The sequence below is a fragment of the Oncorhynchus gorbuscha genome, unplaced genomic scaffold (assembly GCF_021184085.1).
Source record: "Oncorhynchus gorbuscha isolate QuinsamMale2020 ecotype Even-year unplaced genomic scaffold, OgorEven_v1.0 Un_scaffold_993, whole genome shotgun sequence".
In the NCBI taxonomy this organism is placed as follows: Eukaryota; Metazoa; Chordata; class Actinopteri; order Salmoniformes; family Salmonidae; genus Oncorhynchus; species Oncorhynchus gorbuscha.
Genome location: NW_025745913.1, coordinates 130,001 through 155,553, shown reverse-complemented (window position 1 = coordinate 155,553; position 25,553 = coordinate 130,001). Strand labels below are relative to the sequence as shown.

The window sequence follows — 25,553 nt, the reverse complement described above, 5'->3', positions numbered from 1 at the left end:
ATACACTATGATACACTATGCATGAGGATACACTATGATACACTATGTATGAGGATACACTATGATACACTATGTATGAGGATACACTATGATACACTATGTATGAGGATACTCTATGATACAATATGTATGAGGATACACTATGATACACTATGTATGAGGATAATCTATGATACACTATGATACACTATGTATGAGGATACTCTATGATACACTATGTATGAGGATACACTATGATACACTATGATACACTATGTATGAGGATACACTATGATACACTATGATACACTATGATACACTATGTATGAGGATACACTATGATACACTATGTATGAGGATACACTATGATACACTATGTATGAGGATACACTATGATACACTATGATACATTATGTATGAGGATACTCTATGATACACTATGATACACTATGTATGAGGATACACTATGATACATTATGATACTCTATGTATGAGGATACACTATGATACACTATAATACACTATGATACACTATGTATGAGGATACTCTATGATACACTATGATACTCTATGTATGAGGATACACTATGATACACAATGTATGAGGATACACTATGATACACAATGTATGAGGATACACTATGATATGTATAACATGACTCTCTCTCTCTCTCACCCTCCCTCCCTCCCTCCCTCCCTCCCTCCCTCCCTCCCTCCCTCCCTCCCTCCCTCCCCTCTCCCCCCTTCTCTCTCTCCCCTCGCTCCCCCCACGCCACTCTCTCTCCCTCCCTCCCTCCCTCCCTCCCTCCCTCCCTCCCTCCCTCTCTCTCTCTCTCTCTCCCTCTCCTCCCAACCCCCCCTCCCTCCCTCCCCCTCCCTCCCTCCCTCCCTCCCTCCCTCCCTCCCTCCCTCCCTCCCTCCCTCTCTCTCCCTCCCTCCCTCCCTCAAACCCTCCCCTCTCCCACCCTCCCTCTCTCCCCCTCCTCTCTCTCTCTCCCTCCCTCCCTCCCACCCTCCCTCTCTCCCCCTCCTCTCTCTCCCCTCCCTCTCCCTCACCCCTCCCTCCCTCCCACTCTCCCCTCCCCCCTCTCTCCCTCGCTCCCCCACGCCCACTCTCCCTCCCTCCCTCTCTCCCTCTCGCCCCTCCCTCTCTCTCTCCCCTCCCTCCCCCCTCCCTCCCTCTCCCCTCTCTCTCCCCTCCTCTCTCTCTCTCCCCTCCCTCTCCCTCCCTCTCTCCCTCCCTCCCTCTCTCCCACCCTCCCTCTCTCCCCCTCCCTCTCTCTCTCCCTCCCTCCCTCCCTCCCACCCTCCCTCTCTCCCCCTCCTCTCTCCCTCTCCCCTCCCTCTCCCCCCCCCCCCCCCTCCCTCCCTCCCCCCCTCTCCCACCCTCCCTCTCTCCCCCTCCTCTCCCTCCCTCCCTCCCTCCCTCCCTCTCCCTCCCTCCCTCCCTCCCTCCCTCCCTCCTCCCTCCCTCCCTCCCTCCCTCCCTCCCTCCCCCCTCCTCTCTCCCCCTCCTCTCTCTCTCCCCTCCCTCCCACCCTCCCTCTCTCCCCTCCTCTCTCTCTCCCTCCTCTCTCCCTCCCTCCCTCCCCCCCCTCCCCCTCCCCCTCCCTCTCTCTCCCTCGCTCTCCCCACGCCACTCTCCCTCCCTCCCTCCCCCCGTCCCTCTCTCTCTCCCCTCCCTCCCTCCCCCCCTCCCTCCCTCTCCCTCTCTCTCCCCCTCCTCTCTCTCTCTCCCCTCCCTCTCCCTCCCTCTCTCCCACCCTCCCTCTCTCCCCCTCCTCTCTCTCTCTCCCTCCCTCCCACCCTCCCTCTCTCCCCCTCCCTCTCTCTCTCTCTCCCTCCTCTCTCCCTCCCTCCCTCCCTCCCCCTCTCCCTCCCTCCCTCTCCCCCCCCCTCCCTCCCCCTCTCCCCAGGGGATGATAAACCTGGTGTTGGAGTGTATCGATCGTCTCCACGTGTACAGCAGCGCGGCTCATTTTGCTGAGGTGGCGGGGAGGGAGGCCGGGAGGCCTGGAGATCTACCCTGAACTCGTTATATGAGCTCCTGGGTGAGGAGTGGAGCAGCTGAATACTGCAACCTCAGGGCCTTTAGAAACGCACGCCGTCCAGTTCTCCCACAGCTCCTCCTGTACACTAACACCGCTTACACAGGGGGCCTGACTTCCCCCCCGCAGCACAGAACTGTTACTAGGAGGAGGAGAGAGAGAGGAGAGGAGGGAGGAAGAGAGGAGGGATGGAGAGGAGGGATGGAGGGAAGAGAGACGAGGGAGAGGAGGGAGGAGAGGAGGATGGAGAGAGGAGGGATGGAGAGGAGGAATGGAGGATGGAGGGAAGAGAGACGAGGGAGAGGAGGGAGGAGAGGAGGGATATGGAGAGGAGGGAGGAGAGGAGGGATGGAGAGAGTAGGGATGGAGAGGAGGGATGGAGGGATGGAGAGGAGGGATATGGAGAGGAGGGAGGAGAGGAGGGATGGAGAGAGGAGGGATGGAGAGGAGGGATGGAGAGTAGATAAGAGGAGAGAGAAGAGAGGAGGAATGGAGAGAGGAGGGAGGAGAGACGAGGGAGAGGAGGGATGGAGGGAAGAGAGACGAGGGAGAGGCAGAAGGAGAGGAGGGAGGAGAGTAGAAGAGATGAGGGATGGAGGGAAGAGAGACGAGGGAGAGGAGGGAGGAGAGTAGAAGAGAGGAGGGAGGAGAGATGAAGGAGAGGAGGGATGGAGGGAAGAGAGACGAGGGAGAGGAGGAAGGAGAGGAGGCTAGTAGAGTAGAAGAGAGGAGGGAAGGGGGCGAAGAGAGACGAGGGAGAGGAGGAAGGAGAGTAGAAGAGATGAGGGAGAGGAGAGAGGAGAGAGGAGAGACGAGGGAGAGGAGGGAGGAGAGGAGAGAGGAGGAGAGTAGAGGAGAGGAGGGAGGAGAGGAGGGATGGAAACATTATCAACAGCAGCACAGCATAAAACCTTAAATAACAGTCTGCTAGTTGGTACACTATACTACCCTCTATGGTGGCTGACTGACTGGCTGATTAACTGACTGGCTGATTAACACACTATACTACCCTCTATGGTGGCTGACTGACTGGCTGATTAACACACTATACTACCCTCTATGGTGGCTGACTGACTGGCTGATTAACACACTATACTACCCTCTATGGTGGCTGACTGACTGGCTGATTAACACACTATACTACCCTCTATGGTGGCTGACTGACTGGCTGATTAACACACTATACTACCCTCTATGGTGGCTGACTGACTGGCTGATTAACACACTATACTACCCTCTATGGTGGCTGACTGACTGGCTGATTAACACACTATACTACCCTCTATGGTGGCTGACTGACTGGCTGATTAACACACTATACTACCCTCTATGGTGGCTGACTGACTGGCTGATTAACACACTATACTACCCTCTATGGTGGCTGACTGACTGGCTGATTAACACACTATACTACCCTCTATGGTGGCTGACTGACTGGCTGATTAACACACTATACTACCCTCTATGGTGGCTGACTGACTGGCTGATTAACACACTATACTACCTCTATGGTGGCTGACTGACTGGCTGATTAACACACTATACTACCCTCTATGGTGGCTGACTGACTGGCTGATTAACACACTATACTGCTATACTGCACCATGCTGCCTCGTTGGTCCCTCAGCCTTAACTGATGATAATGGTTCCATGCTGCCTCGTTGCTCCCTCAGCCCTCAGCCTTAACTGATGATAATGGTTCCATGCTGCCTCGTTGCTCCCTCAGCCCTCAGCCTTAACTGATGATAATGGTTCCATGCTGCCTCGTTGCTCCCTCAGCCCTAACTGATGATAATTGTTCCATGCTGCCTCGTTGCTCCCTCAGCCCTAACTGATGATAATGGTTCCATGCTGCCTCGTTGCTCCCTCAGCCCTAACTGATGATAATGGTTCCATGCTGCCTCGTTGCTCCCTCAGCCCTAACTGATGATAATGGTTCCATGCTGCCTCGTTGCGCCCTCAGCCCTAACTGATGATAATGGTTCCATGCTGCCTCGTTGCTCCCTCAGCCCTAACTGATGATAATGGTTCCATGCTGCCTCGTTGCTCCCTCAGCCCTAACTGATGATAATGGTTCCATGCTGCCTCGTTGCTCCCTCCCTCAACCCTAACTGATGATAAACTGACTGGCTGATTAACTGACTGGCTGATTAACTGACTGGCTGACTGACTGCTGCTTAAAGCGGCAGCTGGCCTTCTGCCATGTGCTGCCTCCTCGTTGCTCCCTCAACCCTAACTGATGATAATGGTTCCATGCTGCCTCGTTGCTCCCTCAGCCCTCTAGATGCTTCAGATGCTGCCTAGTTGCTCCCTCAGCCCTCTAGATGCTCCAGATGCTGCCTCGTTGCTCCCTCAGCCCTCTAGATGCTCCAGATGCTGCCTAGTTGCTCCCTCAGCCCTGTAGAAGCTCCAGATGCTGCCTCGTTGCTCCCTCAGCCCTCTAGATGCTCCAGATGCTGCCTCGTTGCTCCCTCAGCCCTCTAGAAGCTCCAAATGCTGCCTCGTTGCTCCCTCAGCCCTCTAGAAGCTCCAGATGCTGCCTCGTTGCTCCCTCAGCCCTCTAGAAGCTCCAGATGCTGCCTCGTTGCTCCCTCAGCCCTCTAGAAGCTCCAGATGCTGCCTCGTTGCTCCCTCAGCCCTCTAGATGCTCCAGATGCTGCCTCGTTGCTCCCTCAGCCCTCTAGAAGTTCCAGATGCTGCCTCGTTGCTCCCTCAGCCCTCTAGAAGCTCCAGATGCTGCCTCGTTGCTCCCTCAGCCCTCTATAAGCTCCAGATGCTGCCTCGTTGCTCCCTCAGCCCTCTAGATGCTCCAGATGCTGCCTAGTTGCTCCCTCAGCCCTCTAGAAGCTCCAGATGCTGCCTCGTTGCTCCCTCAGCCCTCTAGAAGCTCCAGATGCTGCCTCGTTGCTCCCTCAGCCCTCTAGAAACTTCAGATGCTGCCTCGTTGCTCCCTCATCCCCTCTAGAAGCTCCAGATGCTGCACCTGAAGCTAGATGTGTCTCCGTCTGTCTCTCTTGCTCTCTCCACACTAATGTATTCTAATGACTGTACTGGAGCCAAGGGAATCCACTGCTTGTCAAACCTGTTCTGATTTTAAAGTCTGTTCCCTCATGTAACGTTTCTCCTTCTCTTCACTCTCTGTATCCCTCTCCATCCCTTTCTCCCCTGATCTCTCTCTTCACTCTCTGTATCCCTCTCTCCATCCCTTTCTCCCCTGATCTCTCTCTTCACTCTCTGTATCCCTCTCTCCATCCCTTTCTCCCTTGATCTCTCTCTTCACTCTCTGTATCCCTCTCTCCATCCCTTTCTCCCCTGATCTCTCTCTTCACTCTCTGTATCCCTCTCTCCATCCCTTTCTCCCCTGATCTCTCTCTTCACTCTCTGTATCCCTCTCTCCATCCCTTTCTCCCTTGATCTCTCTCTTCACTCTCTGTATCCCTCTCTCCATCCCTTTCTCCCCTGATCTCTCTCTTCACTCTCTGTATCCCTCTCCATCCCTTTCTCCCCTGATCTCTCTCTTCACTCTCTGTATCCCTCTCTCCATCCCTTTCTCCCCTGATCTCTCTCTTCACTCTCTGTATCCCTCTCTCCATCCCTTTCTCCCCTGATCTCTCTCTTCACTCTCTGTATCCCTCTCTCCATCCCTTTCTCCCTTGATCTCTCTCTTCACTCTCTGTATCCCTCTCTCCATCCCTTTCTCCCCTGATCTCTCTCTTCACTCTCTGTATCCCTCTCTCCATCCCTTTCTCCCTTGATCTCTCTCTTCACTCTCTGTATCTCTCTCCATCCCTTTCTCCCTTGATCTCTCTCACAATGTCACTGTATCCCTCTCTCAATCTTTCACTCTCTCTTCCTTTCCTCTCCTCCCTCTTGTCCTCTAGCTGCCTTGATAAGGGGCAACAGGAAGAATTGTGCCCAGTTCTCCGGCTCGTTGGATTGGTTGATCAGCCGGTTGGAGAGACTGGAGGCCTCGTCTGGTATGTGATCTATAATCAATATATCCTTTTGACCCTCCTGTACGGCATTATCACATATCACTGTTGCAGCAGCATAGACAATCTGCAGTAGTATCACTGTTACAGTATAGCAAGAGAGAATAGAGAGAGGGGATAGGGAGAGAGACAGAGAATGAGGAGGGAGAGAGAGACAGAGACAGAGAATGAGGAGGGAGAGAGAGACAGAGACAGAGAATGAGGAGGGAGAGAGACAGAGACAGAGAATGAGGAGGGAGAGAGAGACAGAGAATGAGGAGGGAGAGAGAGACAGAGAATGAGGAGGGAGAGAGAGACAGATAATGAGGAGGGAGAGAGAGACAGAGAATGAGGAGGGAGAGAGAGAATGAGGAGAGAGAGAGAGACAGAGAATGAGGAGGGAGAGAGAGAATGAGGAGAGAGAGAGATACAGAGAATGAGGAGGGAGAGGGAGACAGAGAATGAGGAGGGAGAGAGAGACAGAGAATGAGGAGAGAGAGAGAGACAGAGAATGAGGAGGGAGAGAGAGACAGAGAATGAGGAGGGAGAGAGAGACAGAGAATGAGGAGGGAGAGAGAGACAGAGAATGAGGAGGGAGAGAGAGAATGAGGAGAGAGAGAGAGACAGAGAATGAGGAGGGAGAGAGAGAGAGAGAATGAGAGGGAGAGAGGGAATGAGAGGGAGAGAGAGACAGAGGATGAGGAGGAGGGAGAGAGACAGAGGAGGAGGAGGGGGAGGAGGTGAAGGGAGAGAGGAGGAGGAGGGAGGCAGAATGAGGAGGGAGAGAGAGAGAGGATGAGTAGGGAGAGAGGGAGATATAGAACAAAACAGATTTTTTTCCCCATTTCTACTTCCTGCCGCAAAGTGTTGGCTGCAGTGTGGATTCTCCTCTCCTCTCCTCTCCTCTCCTCTCCTCTCCTCTCCTCTCCTCTCCTCTCCTCTCCTCTCCTCTCCTCTCCTCTCCCTCCTCTCCTCTCCTCTCCCCTCCCCTCCCCTCCCCTCCTCTCCCCTCCTCTCCCTCCCCTCCCCTCCTCTCCCCTCCTCCTCTCCTCTCCTCTCCTCCTCTCCTCTCCTCCTCTCCACTCCTCTCCACTCCACTCCTCTCCCCTCCTCTCCTCTCCTCCTCTCCTCCTCTCCTCTCCTCTCCTCTGAGCGTGTACGTAGGTGTTGATTCTCCTCTCCCCTCCCCTCTCCTCTCCTCTCCCCTCCTCTCCTCCCTCTCCTCCTCTCTCCTCCTCTCCTCTCCTCTCCTCTCCTCTCCTCTCCTCTCCTCTCCTCTCCTCTCCTCTCCTCTCCTCTCCTCTCCTCTCCTCTCCTCTCCTCTCCTCTCCCTCCCCCTCCCCTCCCCTCCTCTCCTCTCCTCTCCTCTCCCGTCTCCTCCCCTCCCCTCCTCTCCCTCCTCTCCTCTCCTCTCCTCTCCTCTCCTCTCCTCTCCTCTCCCCTCCCCCTCCTCTCCTCTCCTCTCCCCTCCCCTCCCCTCCTCTCCCCTCCCTCCTCTCCTCTCCTCTCCTCTCCTCTCCTCTCCCGTCCCCTCCCCTCCCTCCCCTCCTCTCCTCTCCCTCTCCTCTCCTCCCCCTCATCCCTCCTCTCCCCATCCCTCCCCTCCCCTCCCCCTCCTCTCCCTCTCCTCTCCCTCTCCTCTCCTCTCCCCTCCTCTCCTCCTCCTCCCCTCCTCTCCTCTCCCCTCCCCTCCCCTCCCCTCCCCTCCCCTCCCCTCCTCCCCTCCTCTCCCCTCCTCTCCTCTCCTCTCCTCTGAGCGTGTACGTAGGTGGATGAAAGCTAGAGAAGAGCAGGGTGGCCACTCATTCCACCAGAGTTATGAAACGCCTAACATGCCCCATATCTAACACCATACAAACATATATCTCTGTGAGCATGTTCTTAAACCCCTCCCCAGGCATATCCCCGGTGACTCAGTCTATTTCTGGTTTGAATATTGTAGAACAGAATAAGGAGACATTTATAGTTGACGGGTGGCCACTCTATTTCTACTGTAAGTAACGGAGGTGGGATAGAGTACATTTCCTCCATATTCTCTCCCCTCACCTAGAGAGGCACATCTGAATGTACAGGAACTCATCCGCATACTCTCTCCCCTCACCTAGAGAGGCACATCTGAATGTACAGGAACTCATCCGCATACTCCTGGACACATACTTAACGCACCGGAATACACTTTACAACTCTCCATGAACAAGCCCTCTCTCCATCTCCTATTGAATGGCCCCCTTCAATTAGTGTGAGGGTGGCATGGTTTGACCACGAGGAGAGGTGAATTAGAGATGACTGGTGCAGTGAGGAGGGTCTAGGGTTGGTTTGACCACGAGGAGAGGTGAATTAGAGATGACTGGTGCAGTGAGGAGGGTCTAGGGTTGGTTTGACCACGAGGAGAGGTGAATTAGAGATGACTGGTGCAGTGAGGAGGGTCTAGGGTTGGTTTGACCACGAGGAGAGGTGAATTAGAGATGACTGGTGCAGTGAGGAGGGTCTAGGGTTGGTTTGACCACGAGGAGAGGTGAATTAGAGATGACTGGTGCAGTGAGGAGGGTCTAGGGTTGGTTTGACCACGAGGAGAGGTGAATTAGAGATGACTGGTGCAGTGAGGAGGGTCTAGGGTTGGTTTGACCACGAGGAGAGGTGAATTAGAGATGACTGGTGCAGTGAGGAGGGTCTAGGGTTGAGTACTTTCCTGGTATTTTACAAATGTCCCAACCTGAGAATAAATCACTTTTCTTCTTGGAAACACAGTATTTCCTGCCAAAACGAGGCTAGTATAGGCTGGTATAGGCTGGTATAGGCTAGTATAGGCTGGTATAGACTGGTATTGGCTAGTATAGGCTGCTATAGGCTGGTATAGGCTAGTATAGGCTGGTATAGGCTAGTATAGGCTGTTATAGGCTGGTATAGGCTGGTATAGACTAGTATAGGCTAGCATAGGCTGGTATAGGCTAGTATAGGCTGGTATAGGCTGGTATAGGCTAGTATAGGCTGGTATAGGCTAGTATAGGCTAGTATAGGCTGGTATAGGCTAGTATAGGCTAGTATAGGCTGGTATAGGCTGGTATAGGCTGGTATAGGCTGGTATAGGCTAGTATAGGCTGGTATAGGCTAGTATAGGCTAGTATAGGCTGGTATAGGCTAGTATAGGCTGGTATAGGCTGGTATAGGCTGGTATAGGCTAGTATAGGCTGGTATAGGCTAGTATAGGCTGGTATAGGCTGGTATAGGCTGGTATAGGCTAGTATAGGCTGGTATAGGCTGGTATAGGCTGGTATAGGCTAGTATAGGCTGGTATAGGCTAGTATAGGCTGGTATAGGCTGGTATCCTGGTACAAAACATGCCAATTAGAAAAATAAGCCACATGAGTTTTTTGAGTGAGAATTAAGATGACTTTTGAGTAGTAAAACATGTATAAGAGCAACAGATACCATTAATAAGAAGGGCTAGAAGTGTCTTATATGGTGAGCTACCAAGTGGCTAGGACAGGCAAGTCCCATACTATTGTGGAGGACTTAATTCTTCCTGCTACCACGGATATGGCTGGGACAATGCTGAAGGAGGGAAAATGGCCCAAAAAACTATACAGACAATGCCTTCATCAAACAACACTGTTTCACAATGCATCAGTGACATGGCAGGAGATGTTTTGAAACAACAAACAAATGCCTATAGATGAAGGTTCTGCACTGTGTCCTGGCGAAATAACTGTGTTGGTGTTTATAACTGGTCTGGCATTCAGGGATCCTGTTGATGTTTATAACTGGTCTGGCATTCAGGGATCCTGTTGATGTTTATAACTCGTCTGGCATTCAGGGATCCTGTTGATGTTTATAACTGGTCTGGCATTCAGGGATCCTGTTGATGTTTATAACTGGTCTGGCATTCAGGGATCCTGTTGATGTTTATAACTGGTCTGGCATTCAGGGATCCTGTTGATGTTTATAACTGGTCTGGCATTCAGGGATCCTGTTGATGTTTATAACTGGTCTGGCATTCAGGGATCCTGTTGATGTTTATAACTGGTCTGGCATTCAGGGATCCTGTTGATGTTTATAACTGGTCTGGCATTCAGGGATCCTGTTGATGTTTATAACTGGTCTGGCATTCAGGGATCCTGTTGATGTTTATAACTGGTCTGGCATTCAGGGATCCTGTTGATGTTTATAACTGGTCTGGCATTCAGGGATCCTGTTGGTGTTTATAACTGGTCTGGCATTCAGGGATCCTGTTGATGTTTATAACTGGTCTGGCATTCAGGGATCCTGTTGATGTTTATAACTCGTCTGGCATTCAGGGATCCTGTTTGTTGGGGTTTTGTAATTCCGTTCTCCATATGTCCTGGAGGTGCTTCACTGTGTCCTGGTGGAGAGTACTGAAGCTCTCATCATCATCAAGGGACAGTTCATTTAAGTTAGTAGGGTGTTGGTGTGATACTAACTCTGTGCTGGTTGTGTTCAGGTATCTTGGAGGTCCTTCACTGTGTCCTGGTGGAGAGTCCTGAAGCTCTGAACATCATCAAGGAGGGACACATCAAGTCAATCATCTCTCTGCTAGACAAACATGGACGCAACCACAAGGTGGGTAGAGGAGACCACCTACCTATAAACCAGGTATTATAGATAACCACAAGGTGGGTAGAGGAGACCACCTACCTATAAACCAGGTATTATAGATAACCACAAGGTGGGTAGAGGAGACCACCTACCTATAAACCAGGTATTATAGATAACCACAAGGTGGGTAGAGGAGACCACCTACCTATAAACCAGGTATTATAGATAACCACAAGGTGGGTAGAGGAGACCACCTACCTATAAACCAGATATTATAGATAACCACAAGGTGGGTAGAGGAGACCACCTACCTATAAACAAGGTATTATAGATAACCACAAGGTGGGTAGAGGAGACCACCTACCTATAAACCAGGTATTATAGATAACCACAAGGTGGGTAGAGGAGACCACCTACCTATAAACCAGGTATTATAGATAACCACAAGGTGGGTAGAGGAGACCACCTAACTATAAACCAGGTATTATAGGGTAACCAGCTCCTTATATACTATAGACATACAGAATGGATGATCTCCTAGCTGGGTGGTACCTACAGTGCCTTGCGAAAGTATTCGGCCCCCTTGAACTTTGCGACCTTTTGCCACATTTAACGCTTCAAACATAAAGATATAAAACGGTATTTTTTTGTGAAGAATCAACAACATGTGGGACGCAATCACGAAGTGGAACGACATTTATTGGATATTTCAAACTTTTTTAACAAATCAAAAACTGAAAAATTGGGTGTGCAAATTTATTCAGCCCCTTTACTTTCAGTGCAGCAAACTCTCTCCAGAAGTTCAGTGAGGATCTCTGAATGATCCAATGTTGACCTAAATGACTAATGATGATAAATACAATCCACCTGTGTGTAATCAAGTCTCCCTATTTAACAGAGATTATATACATAATGCACTATGATTTGTTTATTAATTATTTCTTTACAATGAATTGTGATGATAAATGTGTGAGCAACACGTTGCACCAGTGGGTCGGCTCTGCCATTCCACTATTTCATGATATTTCATGTAATGTTTCAATATTTCAGAGACATAAGTCATGTTATTGATTTTTAGAAGAGGTATTAGTTTGGATGTGTTTATTTTTTTCAGCGGATGAGTTGAGATCTGAAGCAATCGATGTAATTCTGTAGCTGTGTATCACAGATGTTCACGCAATACACAAGCAAACAAATTAAGCGCTCAATAACTTTAATATATTAATGTTCCCCTTGTTTTTTACATGATTAGCTAATGGACCAACATTACTGAAAGGCTTGGTCATGTTGCTATAATGGACCAACATTACTGAAAGGCTTGGTCATGTTGCTATAATGGACCAACATTACTGAAAGGCTTGGTCATGTTGCTATAATGGGACCAACATTACTGAAAGGCTTGGTCATGTTGCTATAATGGGACCAACATTACTGAAAGGCTTGGTCATGTTGCTATAATGGGACCAACATTACTGAAAGGCTTGGTCATGTTGCTATAATGGGACCAACATTACTGAAAGGCTTGGTCATGTTGCTATAATGGGACCAACATTACTGAAAGGCTTGGTCATGTTGCTATAATGGACCAACATTACTGAAAGGCTTGGTCATGTTGCTATAATGGACCAACATTACTGAAAGGCTTGGTCATGTTGCTATAATGGACCAACATTACTGAAAGGCTTGGTCATGTTGCTATAATGGACCAACATTACTGAAAGGCTTGGTCATGTTGCTATAATGGACCAACATTACTGAAAGGCTTGGTCATGTTGCTACATCTAAATGATTGAAATGGCCTGTACTTTCTCTCCAGTGAGTAGTGTTGGCTGAGCCTCAATAAGTAGAAAGGCCTGTACTTTCTATCCAGTGAGTAGTGGTGGTTGAGCCTTAAGTAGAAAGGCCTGTACTTTCTCTCCAGTGAGTAGTGTTGGCTGAGCCTTAAGTAGAAAGGCCTGTACTTTCTCTCCAGTGAGTAGTGGTGGTTGAGCATCAATAAGTAGAAAGGCCTGTACTTTCTCTCCAGTGAGTAGTGTTGGCTGAGCCTCAATAAGTAGAAAGGCCTGTACTTTCTCTCCAGTGAGTAGTGGTGGTTGAGCCTTAAGTAGAAAGGCCTGTACTTTCTCTCCAGTGAGTAGTGGTGGTTGAGCATTAATAAGTAGAAAGGCCTGTACTTTCTCTCCAGTGAGTAGTGGTGGTTGAGCCTTAAGTAGAAAGGCCTGTACTTTCTCTCCAGTGAGTAGTGTTGGCTGAGCATCAATAAGTAGAAAGGCCTGTACTTTCTCTACATTTACATTTAAGTCATTTAGCAGACGCTCTTATCCAGAGCGACTTACAAATTGGTGCATTCACCTTATGACATCCAGTGGAACAGCCACTTTACAATAGTGCATCTAAATCTTTTAAGGGGGTGAGAAGGATTACTTTATCCTATCCTAGGTATTCCTTAAAGAGGTGGGGTTTCAGGTGTCTCCGGAAGGTGGTGATTGACTCCGCTGTCCTGGCGTCGTGAGGGAGTTTGTTCCACCATTGAGGGGCCAGAGCAGCGAACAGTTTTGACTGGGCTGAACGGGAACTGTACTTCCTCAGTGGTAGGGAGGCGAGCAGGCCAGAGGTGGATGAACACAGTGCCCTTGTTTGGGTGTAGGGCCTGATCAGAGCCTGGAGGTACTGAGGTGCCGTTCCCTTCACAGCTCCGTAGGCAAGCACCATGGTCTTGTAGCGGATGCGAGCTTCAACTGGAAGCCAGTGGAGAGAGCGGAGGAGCGGGGTGACGTGAGAGAACTTGAGAAGGTTGAACACCAGACGGGCTGCGGCGTTCTGGATGAGTTGTAGGGGTTTAATGGCACAGGCAGGGAGCCCAGCCAACAGCGAGTTGCAGTAATCCAGACGGGAGATGACAAGTGCCTGGATTAGGACCTGCGCCGCTTCCTGTGTGAGGCAGGGTCGTACTCTGCGGATGTTGTAGAGCATGAACCTACAGGAACGGGCCACCGCCTTGATGTTAGTTGAGAACGACAGGGTGTTGTCCAGGATCACGCCAAGGTTCTTAGCGCTCTGGGAGGAGGACACAATGGAGTTGTCAACCGTGATGGCGAGATCATGGAACGGGCAGTCCTTCCCCGGGAGGAAGAGCAGCTCCGTCTTGCCGAGGTTCAGCTTGAGGTGGTGATCCGTCATCCACACTGATATGTCTGCCAGACATGCAGAGATGCGATTCGCCACCTGGTCATCAGAAGGGGGAAAGGAGAAGATTAATTGTGTGTCGTCTGCATAGCAATGATAGGAGAGACCATGTGAGGTTATGACAGAGCCAAGTGACTTGGTGTATAGCGAGAATAGGAGATGGCCTAGAACAGAGCCCTGGGGGACACCAGTGGTGAGAGCGCGTGGTGAGGAGACAGATTCTCGCCACGCCACCTGGTAGGAGCGACCTGTCAGGTAGGACACAATCCAAGCGTGGGCCGCGCTGGAGATGCCCAACTCGGAGAGGGTGGAGAGGAGGATCTGATGGTTCAGAGTATCGAAGGCAGCCGATAGGTCTAGAAGGATGAGAGCAGAGGAGAGAGAGTTAGCTTTAGCGGTGCGGAGCGCCTCCGTGATACAGAGAAGAGCAGTCTCAGTTGAATGACTAGTCTTGAAACCTGACTGATTTGGATCAAGAAGGTCATTCTGAGAGAGATAGCGGGAGAGCTGGCCAAGGACGGCACGTTCAAGAGTTTTGGAGAGAAAAGAAAGAAGGGATACTGGTCTGTAGTTGTTGACATCGGAGGGATCGAGTGTAGGTTTTTTCAGAAGGGGTGCAACTCTCGCTCTCTTGAAGACGGAAGGGACGTAGCCAGCGGTCAGGGATGAGTTGATGAGCGAGGTGAGGTAAGGGAGAAGGTCTCCGGAAATGGTCTGGAGAAGAGAGGAGGGGATAGGGTCAAGCGGGCAGGTTGTTGGGCGGCCGGCCGTCACAAGACGCGAGATTTCATCTGGAGAGAGAGGGGAGAAAGAGGTCAGAGCACAGGGTAGGGCAGTGTGAGCAGAACCAGCGGTGTCGTTTGACTTAGCAAACGAGGATCGGATGTAGGTCGACCTTCTTTTCAAAATGGTTGACGAAGTCATCTGCAGAGAGAGGAGGAGGGGGAGGGGAGGAGGATTCAGGAGGGAGGAGAAGGTGGCAAAGAGCTTCCTAGGGTTAGAGGCAGATGCTTGGAATTTAGAGTGGTAGAAAGTGGCTTTAGCAGCAGAGACAGAGGAGGAAAATGTAGAGAGGAGGGAGTGAAAGGATGCCAGGTCCGCAGGGAGGCGAGTTTTCCTCCATTTCCGCTCGGCTGCCCGGAGCCCTGTTCTGTGAGCTCGCAATGAGTTGTCGAGCCACGGAGCGGGAGGGGAGGACCGAGTAGTGTTGGTTGAGCCTTAAGTAGAAAGGCCTGTACTTTCTCTCCAGTGAGTAGTGGTGGTTGAGCATCAATAAGTAGAAAGGCCTGTACTTTCTCTCCAGTGAGTTGTGTTGGCTGAGCCTTAAGTAGAAAGGCCTGTACTTTCTCTCCAGTGAGTAGTGGTGGTTGAGCCTTAAGTAGAAAGGCCTGTACTTTCTCTCCAGTCAGTAGTGTTGGCTGAGCCTTAAGTAGAAAGGCCTGTACTTTCTCTCCAGTCAGTAGTGTTGGCTGAGCCTTAAGTAGAAAGGCCTGTACTTTCTCTCCAGTGAGTAGTGTTGTGTGAGCATCAATAAGTAGAAAGGCCTGTACTTTCTCTCCAGTGAGTAGTGTTGGCTGAGCCTTAAGTAGAAAGGCCTGTACTTTCTCTACATTTACATTTACATTTAAGTCATTTAGCAGACGCTCTTATCCAGAGCGACTTACAAATTGGTGCATTCACCTTATGACATCCAGTGGAACAGCCACTTTACAATAGTGCATCTAAATCTTTTAAGGGGGGGGTGAGAAGGATTACTTTATCCTATCCTAGGTATTCCTTAAAGAGGTGGGGTTTCAGGTGTCTCCGGAAGGTGGTGATTGACTCCGCTGTCCTGGCGTCGTGAGGGAGTTTGTTCCACCATTGGGGGGCCAGAGCAGCGAACAGTTTTGACTGGGCTGAGCGGGAACTGTACTTCCTCAGTGGTAGGGAGGCGAGCAGGCCAGAGGTGGATGAACGCAGTGCCCTTGTTTGGGTGTAGGGCCTGATCAGAGCCTGGAGGTACTGAGGTGCCGTTCCCCTCACAGCTCCGTAGGCAAGCACCATGGTCTTGTAGCGGATGCGAGCTTCAACTGGAAGCCAGTGGAGAGAGCGGAGGAGCGGGGTGACGTGAGAGAACTTGGGAAGGTTGAACACCAGACGGGCTGCGGCGTTCTGGATGAGTTGTAGGGGTTTAATGGCACAGGCAGGGAGCCCAGCCAACAGCGAGTTGCAGTAATCCAGACGGGAGATGACAAGTAGGAAGGCCTGTACTTTCTCTCCAGTGAGTAGTGTTGGTTGAGCATCAATAAGTAGAAAGGCCTGTACTTTCTCTCCAGTGAGTAGTGTTGGCTGAGCCTTAAGTAGAAAGGCCTGTACTTTCTCTACATTTACATTTACATTTAAGTCATTTAGCAGACGCTCTTATCCAGAGCGACTTACAAATTGGTGCATTCACCTTATGACATCCAGTGGAACAGCCACTTTACAATAGTGCATCTAAATCTTTTAAGGGGGGGGTGAGAAGGATTACTTTATCCTATCCTAGGTATTCCTTAAAGAGGTGGGGTTTCAGGTGTCTCCGGAAGGTGGTGATTGACTCCGCTGTCCTGGCGTCGTGAGGGAGTTTGTTCCACCATTGGGGGGCCAGAGCAGCGAACAGTTTTGACTGGGCTGAGCGGGAACTGTACTTCCTCAGTGGTAGGGAGGCGAGCAGGCCAGAGGTGGATGAACGCAGTGCCCTTGTTTGGGTGTAGGGCCTGATCAGAGCCTGGAGGTACTGAGGTGCCGTTCCCCTCACAGCTCCGTAGGCAAGCACCATGGTCTTGTAGCGGATGCGAGCTTCAACTGGAAGCAGTGGAGAGAGCCAGTGGAGGAGCGGGGTGACGTGAGAGAACTTGGGAAGGTTGAACACCAGACGGGCTGCGGCGTTCTGGATGAGTTGTAGGGGTTTAATGGCACAGGCAGGGAGCCCAGCCAACAGCGAGTTGCAGTAATCCAGACGGGAGATGACAAGTAGGAAGGCCTGTACTTTCTCTCCAGTGAGTAGTGTTGGTTGAGCATCAATAAGTAGAAAGGCCTGTACTTTCTCTCCAGTGAGTAGTGTTGGCTGAGCCTTAAGTAGAAAGGCCTGTACTTTCTCTCCAGTGAGTAGTGTTGGTTGAGCCTTAAGTAGAAAGGCCTGTACTTTCTCTCCAGTGAGTAGTGTTGGTTGAGCCTTAAGTAGAAAGGCCTGTACTTTCTCTCCAGTGAGTAGTGTTGGTTGAGCCTTAAGTAGAAAGGCCTGTACTTTCTCTCCAGTGAGTAGTGTTGGCTGAGCCTTAAGTAGAAAGGCCTGTACTTTCTCTCCAGTGAGTAGTGTTGGTTGAGCCTTAAGTAGAAAGGCCTGTACTTTCTCTCCAGTGAGTAGTGTTGGCTGAGCCTTAAGTAGAAAGGCCTGTACTTTCTCTCCAGTGAGTAGTGTTGGCTGAGCCTTAAGTAGAAAGGCCTGGTGTTCCATGTTTGACAATAGCAAAGCCATTTTACTACTCTGCAGATGTTTTATGTCCTCCACTATCAACAACATTAAGTTAAGTTGCAGATTAGGCAATAATGTAGCCTACACTCTGTTTGTTGTTCTTCCAACCAACACCTGATCTGTATCATGGTCTGTTCTCTGTGTTAACCCAACAGGTTCTGGACGTGCTCTGTTCTCTGTGTTAACCCAACAGGTTCTGGACGTGCTCTGTTCTCTGTGTTAACCCAACAGGTTCTGTATCATGGTCTGTTCTCTGTGTTAACCCAACAGGTTCTGTATCATGGTCTGTTCTCTGTGTTAACCCAACAGGTTCTGTATCATGGTCTGTTCTTTGTGTTAACCCAACAGGTTCTGTATCATGCTCTGTTCTCTGTGTTAACCCAACAGGTTCTGGACGTGCTCTGTTCTCTGTGTGTCTGTCATGGCGTGGCGGTGCGGTCCAACCAACACCTGATCTGTGACAACCTGCTACCTGGCAGAGACCTGCTTCTACAGACACGACTTGTCAACCATGTCAGCAGGTACAGCCTTCTTCCTCCACCTCCCCTAACTCTAACCCTAACCCAAACCCAAACCCAAACCCTAACCCTAACTCTAACTCTAACCCAAACCCTAACCCTAACCCTAACTCTAACCCAAACCCTAACCCAAACCCTAACCCTAACCCTAACCCAAACCCTCATCAATCTACACACAATACCCCATAATGACATCACAATACCCCATAATGACATCACAATACCCCATAATGACATCACAATACCTCATAATGACATCACATTACATCACAATGACATCACAATACCCCATAATGACATCACATTACATCATAATGCAATCACAATACCCTATAATGACATCACATTACATCATAATGACATCACAATACCCTATAATGACATCACATTACATCATAATGCAATCACAATACCCTATAATGACATCATAATGACATCACAATACCTCATAATGACATCACAATACCCCATAATGACATCTCAATAACTCATAATGACATCACAATACCCCATAATAACATCACATTACATCATAATGCAATCACAATACCCCATAATAACATCACATTACATCATAATGCAATCACAATACTTCATAATGACATCACATTACCTCATAATGACATCACATTACATCATAATGCAATCACAATACCTCATAATGACATCACAATACCCTATAATGACATCACATTACATCATAATGCAATCACAATACCCTATAATGACATCACATTACATCATAATGACATCACAATACCTCATAATGACATCACAATACCTCATAATGACATCACAATACATCATAATGACATCACATTACATCATAATGCAATCACAATACCTCATAATGACATCACAATACCCTATAATGACATCACATTACATCATAATGCAATCACAATACCCTATAATGACATCACATTACATCATAATGACATCACAATACCTCATAATGACATCACAATACCCTATAATGACATCACATTACATCATAATGCAATCACAATACCCTATAAAGACATCACATTACATCATAATGACATCACAATACCTCATAATGACATCACAATACCCCATAATGACATCTCAATAACTCATAATGACATCACAATACCCCATAATAACATCACATTACATCATAATGCAATCACAATACCCCATAATAACATCACATTACATCATAATGCAATCACAATACCTCATAATGACATCACATTACCCCATAATAACATCACATTACATCATAATGCAATCACAATACCTCATAATGACATCACATTACCTCATAATGACATCACAATACTTCATAATGACATCACATTACATCATAATGCAATCACAATACCCGCTAATGCAATCACAATACCTCATAATGACATCACATTACCTCATAATGACATCACAATACCTCATAATGACATCACAATACCCCATAATGACATCACAATACCTCATATTTATTACTTTTATTATACACAGATTCTAAATAGCTGTTGAAAACAAATGTGTATTTTGTGGTTGTGACCCAGAGCCTCTTGACCATTTATTCTGGAACTCTTCTTATGTCAGAAGATAATTGGAGTGAGTTAGAAGATTTTATTTTAAAGAAACGACTATTTAATGTTAATAAACTCTGATAGGATGTTTTATTTTGATCCAAATGATCTGGACCCTGATTTAGTTTTCATTGTTGGTTGGTTTATTTTTCAGGACAGATTCTTTATCCATCAAATGAGGTGGGAGGAGAACAAACACCTCTTCACATTGTTTAAGATCATTTCAAAATAATATTTAAATATTTCTATCAGTAAGTGTAAAAACAAAAAAGCAAACTTTTAGAAATATTGAAAATGTGTCTCGATATGTAATAGGTTTATGTTGTCCTTGTTTGTATACAGTGGCAAGAAACAGTATGTGAACCCTTTGGAAATATCTGGATTTCTGCATAAATTGGTCATACAATTGGATCTGATCTTCATCTAAGTCACAACAAACACAGTCTGCTTAAACTAATAACACACAAACAATTATACGTGTTCAATATAGACAAGAAAAACAACATTGTTCCAGTATTGAACTTTAACCGACATTAACCCCTTGTTATCCTTCTTCCCACATGGCAGCATGAGGCCTAACATCTTCCTGGGTGTGAGTGAAGGCTCCGCCCAGTACAGGAAGTGGTATTATGAGCTGATGGTGGACCAGGTGTTACCCTTCGTTACGGCCGAAGCCACACATCTCAGAGTGGGCTGGGCCACCACGGACGGCTACCAACCCTACCCCGGGGGAGGAGAGGGCTGGGGGGGAAATGGGCTCGGTGACGACCTGTACTCCTACGGCTTCGACGGCTTGCACCTGTGGTCAGGTAAGATAGCTAGTCTGTTATATTCACCTGTGGTCAGGTAAGATAGCTAGTCTGTTATATTCACCTGTGGTCAGGTAAGATAGCTAGTCTGTTATATTCACCTGTGGTCAGGTAAGATAGCTAGTCTGTTATATTCACCTGTGGTCAGGTAAGATAGCTAGTCTGTTATATTCACCTGTGGTCAGGTAAGATAGCTAGTCTGTTATATTCACCTGTGGTCAGGTAAGATAGCTAGTCTGTTATATTCACCTGTGGTCAGGTAAGATAGCTAGTCTGTTATATTCACCTGTGGTCAGGTAAGATAGCTAGTCTGTTATATTCACCTGTGGTCAGGTAAGATAGCTAGTCTGTTATATTCACCTGTGGTCAGGTAAGATAGCTAGTCTGTTATATTCACCTGTGGTCAGGTTAGATAGTTACTATGTTATATTCACCTGTGGTCAGGTGAGATAGCTAGATAGTTGTGCCTGTAGTCAGGTTAGATAGTTAGTTACTATATTATATCAGTCTGTTATATTCACCTGTGGTCAGGTAAGATAGCTAGTCTGTTATATTCACCTGTGGTCAGGTAAGATAGCTAGTAGTTATATTCACCTGTGGTCAGGTAAGATAGCTAGTCTGTTATATTCACCTGTGGTCAGGTAAGATAGCTAGTCTGTTATATTCACCTGTGGTCAGGTGAGATAGCTAGTCTATTATATTCACCTGTAGTCAGGTTAGATAGCTAGTTCTATTATATTCACCTGTGGTCAGGTAAGATAGCTAGTCTGTTATATTCACCTGTGGTCAGGTAGATAGCTAGTCTGTTATATTCACCTGTGGTCAGGTAGATCAGTCTAGTTATATTCACCTGTGGTCAGGTAAGATAGCTAGTCTATTATATTCACCTGTGGTCAGGTAAGATAGTTAGTCTGTTATATTCACCTGTGGTCAGGTAAGATAGTTAGTCTATTATATTCACCTGTGGTCAGGTAAGATAGCTAGTCTGTTATATTCACCTGTGGTCAGGTAAGATAGCTAGTCTGTTATATTCACCTGTGGTCAGGTAAGATAGCTAGTCTATTATATTCACCTGTGGTCAGGTTAGATAGCTAGTCTATTATATTCACCTGTGGTCAGGTAAGATAGTTACTATGTTATATTCACCTGTGGTCAGGTAGATAGCTAGTCTGTTATATTCACCTGTGGTCAGGTAAGATAGCTATATTATATTCACCTGTAGTCAGGTTAGATAGTTACTACTATATTATATTCACCTGTAGTCAGGTTAGATAGTTAGATAGTTACTATATTATATTCACCTGTAGTCAGGTTAGATAGTTAGATAGTTACTATATTATATTCACCTGTAGTCAGGTTAGATAGTTAGATAGTTACTATATTATATTCACCTGTAGTCAGGTTAGATAGATAGTTAGATAGTTACTATATTATATTCACCTGTAGTCAGGTTAGATAGTTACTATATTATATTCACCTGTAGTCAGGTTAGATAGTTACTATATTATATTCACCTGTAGTCAGATAGTTAGATAGTTAGATAGTTAGATAGTTACTATATTATATTCACCTGTAGTCAGGTTAGATAGTTAGATAGTTACTATATTATATTCACCTGTAGTCAGGTTAGATAGTTAGATAGTTACTATATTATATTCACCTGTAGTCAGGTTAGATAGTTAGATAGTTACTATATTATATTCACCTGTAGTCAGGTTAGATAGTTAGATAGTTACTATATTATATTCACCTGTAGTCAGGTTAGATAGTTAGATAGTTACTATATTATATTCACCTGTGGTCAGGTTAGATAGTTAGATAGTTACTATATTATATTCACCTGTAGTCAGGTTAGATAGTTAGATAGTTACTATATTATATTCACCTGTGGTCAGGTAAGATAGCTAGTCTGTTATATTCAGTCAGGTTAGATAGTTAGTTCTATATTATATTCACCTGTAGTCAGGTTAGATATAGTTAGTTACTATATTATATTCACCTGTAGTCAGGTTAGATAGTTACTATATTATATTCACCTGTAGTCAGGTTAGATAGTTACTATATTATATTCACCTGTAGTCAGGTTAGATAGTTACTATATTATATTCACCTGTAGTCAGGTTAGATAGTTACTATATTATATTCACCTGTAGTCAGGTTAGATAGTTACTATATTATATTCACCTGTAGTCAGGTTAGATAGTTACTATATTATATTCACCTGTAGTCAGATAGTTAGATAGTTACTATATTATATTCACCTGTAGTCAGGTTAGATAGTTACTATATTATATTCACCTGTAGTCAGGTTAGATAGTTACTATATTATATTCACCTGTAGTCAGGTTAGATAGTTACTATATTATATTCACCTGTAGTCAGGTTAGATAGTTACTATATTATATTCACCTGTAGTCAGGTTAGATAGTTACTATATTATATTCACCTGTAGTCAGGTTAGGTTAGATAGTTACTATATTATATTCACCTGTAGTCAGGTTAGATAGTTAGATAGTTACTATATTATATTCACCTGTGGTCAGGTTAGATAGTTACTATATTATATTCACCTGTAGTCAGGTTAGATAGTTACTATATTATATTCACCTGTAGTCAGGTTAGATAGTTACTATATTATATTCACCTGTAGTCAGGTTAGATAGTTAGATAGTTACTATATTATATTCACCTGTAGTCAGGTTAGATAGTTACTATATTATATTCACCTGTAGTCAGGTTAGATAGTTAGATAGTTACTATATTATATTCACCTGTAGTCAGGTTAGATAGTTAATATATTATATTCACCTGTAGTCAGGTTAGAGTAGGTTAGATAGTTACTATATTATATTCACCTGTAGTTAGATAGTTACTATATTATATTCAGTAGTCAGGTTAGATAGTTACTATATTATATTCACCTGTAGTCAGGTTAGATAGTTAGTCAGGTTAGATAGTTACTATATTATATTCACCTGTAGTCAGGTTAGATAGTTACTATATTATATTCACCTGTAGTCAGGTTAGATAGTTACTATATTATATTCAGATCAGGTTAGATAGTTACTATATTATATTCACCTGTAGTCAGGTTAGATAGTTACTATATTATATTCACCTGTAGTCAGGTTAGATAGTTACTATATTATATTCACCTGTAGTCAGGTTAGATAGTTACTATATTATATTCACCTGTAGTCAGGTTAGATCAGTTAGATAGTTACTATATTATATTCAGAGTCAGGTTAGATAGTTACTATATTATATTCACCTGTAGTCAGGTTAGATAGTTACTATATTATATTCACCTGTAGTCAGGTTAGATAGTTACTATATTATATTCACCTGTAGTCAGGTTAGATAGTTACTATATTATATTCACCTGTAGTCAGGTTAGATAGTTACTATATTATATTCACCTGTAGTCAGATAGTTAGATAGTTACTATATTATATTCACCTGTAGTCAGGTTAGATAGTTAGATAGTTACTATATTATATTCACCTGTAGTCAGGTTAGATAGTTACTATATTATATTCACCTGTAGTCAGGTTAGATAGTTACTATATTATATTCACCTGTAGTCAGGTTAGATAGTTACTATATTATATTCACCTGTAGTCAGGTTAGATAGTTACTATATTATATTCACCTGTAGTCAGGTTAGATAGTTACTATATTATATTCACCTGTAGTCAGGTTAGATAGTTACTATATTATATTCACCTGTAGTCAGGTTAGATAGTTACTATATTATATTCACTGTAGTCTGTAGTCAGGTTAGATAGTTAGATAGTTACTATATTATATTCACCTGTAGTCAGGTTAGATAGTTACTATATTATATTCACCTGTAGTCAGGTTAGATAGTTAGATAGTTACTATATTATATTCACCTGTAGTCAGGTTAGATAGTTAGATAGTTACTATATTATATTCACCTGTAGTCAGGTTAGATAGTTACTATATTATATTCACCTGTCAGGTCAGGTTAGATAGTTACTATATTATATTCACCTGTAGTCAGGTTAGATAGTTACTATATTATATTCACCTGTAGTCAGGTTAGATCAGTTAGATAGTTACTATATTATATTCACCTGTAGTCAGGTTAGATAGTTACTATATTATATTCACCTGTAGTCAGGTTAGATAGTTAGATAGTTACTATATTATATTCACCTGTAGTCAGGTTAGGTTAGATAGTTACTATATTATATTCACCTGTAGTCAGGTTAGATAGTTACTATATTATATTCAGTCAGGTTAGATAGTTACTATTATATTCACCTGTAGTCAGGTTAGATAGTTACTATATTATATTCACCTGTAGTCAGGTTAGATAGTTACTATATTATATTCACCTGTAGTCAGGTTAGATAGTTACTATATTATATTACCTGTAGTATTATATTCACTATATTATATTCAGGTTAGTCAGGTTAGATAGTTACTATATTATATTCACCTGTAGTCAGGTTAGATAGTTACTATATTATATTCACCTGTAGTCAGGTTAGATAGTTACTATATTATATTCACCTGTAGTCAGGTTAGATAGTTAGATAGTTACTATATTATATTCACCTGTAGTCAGGTTAGATAGTTACTATATTATATTCACCTGTAGTCAGGTTAGATAGTTAGATATATTATATTCACCTGTAGTCAGGTTAGATAGTTACTATATTATATTCACCTGTAGTCAGGTTAGATAGTTACTATATTATATTCACCTGTAGTCAGGTTAGATAGTTACTATATTATATTCACCTGTAGTCAGGTTAGATAGTTACTATATTATATTCACCTGTAGTCAGGTTAGATAGTTACTATATTATATTCACCTGTAGTCAGGTTAGATAGTTAGATAGTTACTATATTATATTCACCTGTAGTCAGGTTAGATAGTTACTATATTATATTCACCTGTAGTCAGGTTAGATAGTTAGATAGTTACTATATTATATTCACCTGTAGTCAGGTTAGATAGTTAGATAGTTACTATATTATATTCACCTGTAGTCAGGTTAGATAGTTAGATAGTTACTATATTATATTCAGTAGTCAGGTTAGATAGTTACTATATTATATTCACCTGTAGTCAGGTTAGATAGTTACTATATTATATTCACCTGTAGTCAGGTTAGATAGTTACTATATTATATTCACCTGTAGTCAGGTTAGATAGTTACTATATTATATTCACCTGTAGTCAGGTTAGATAGTTACTATATTATATTCACCTGTAGTCAGGTTAGATAGTTACTATATTATATTCACCTGTAGTCAGGTTAGATAGTTACTATATTATATTCACCTGTAGTCAGGTTAGATAGTTACTATATTATATTCACCTGTAGTCAGGTTAGATAGTTAGATAGTTACTATATTATATTCACCTGTAGTCAGGTTAGATAGTTAGATAGTTACTAT

At 45.2% G+C, this 25,553-nt stretch overlaps 1 protein-coding gene across 1 annotated transcript in view; it reads left to right on the top strand.

Moving 5' to 3' along the window:
* Positions 1–25,553, top strand: part of LOC124020930 (ryanodine receptor 2-like) — a gene marked incomplete at its 5' end in the record, with an annotated part of 193,375 nt that overhangs the window by 76,627 nt on the left and 91,195 nt on the right. The window contains 6 exon segments of the mRNA XM_046336241.1: positions 1,896–1,986; positions 1,989–2,030; positions 5,909–6,004; positions 10,458–10,576; positions 17,619–17,752; positions 19,876–20,117. Coding sequence (XP_046192197.1) covers positions 1,896–1,986; positions 1,989–2,030; positions 5,909–6,004; positions 10,458–10,576; positions 17,619–17,752; positions 19,876–20,117 — 724 coding nt within the window.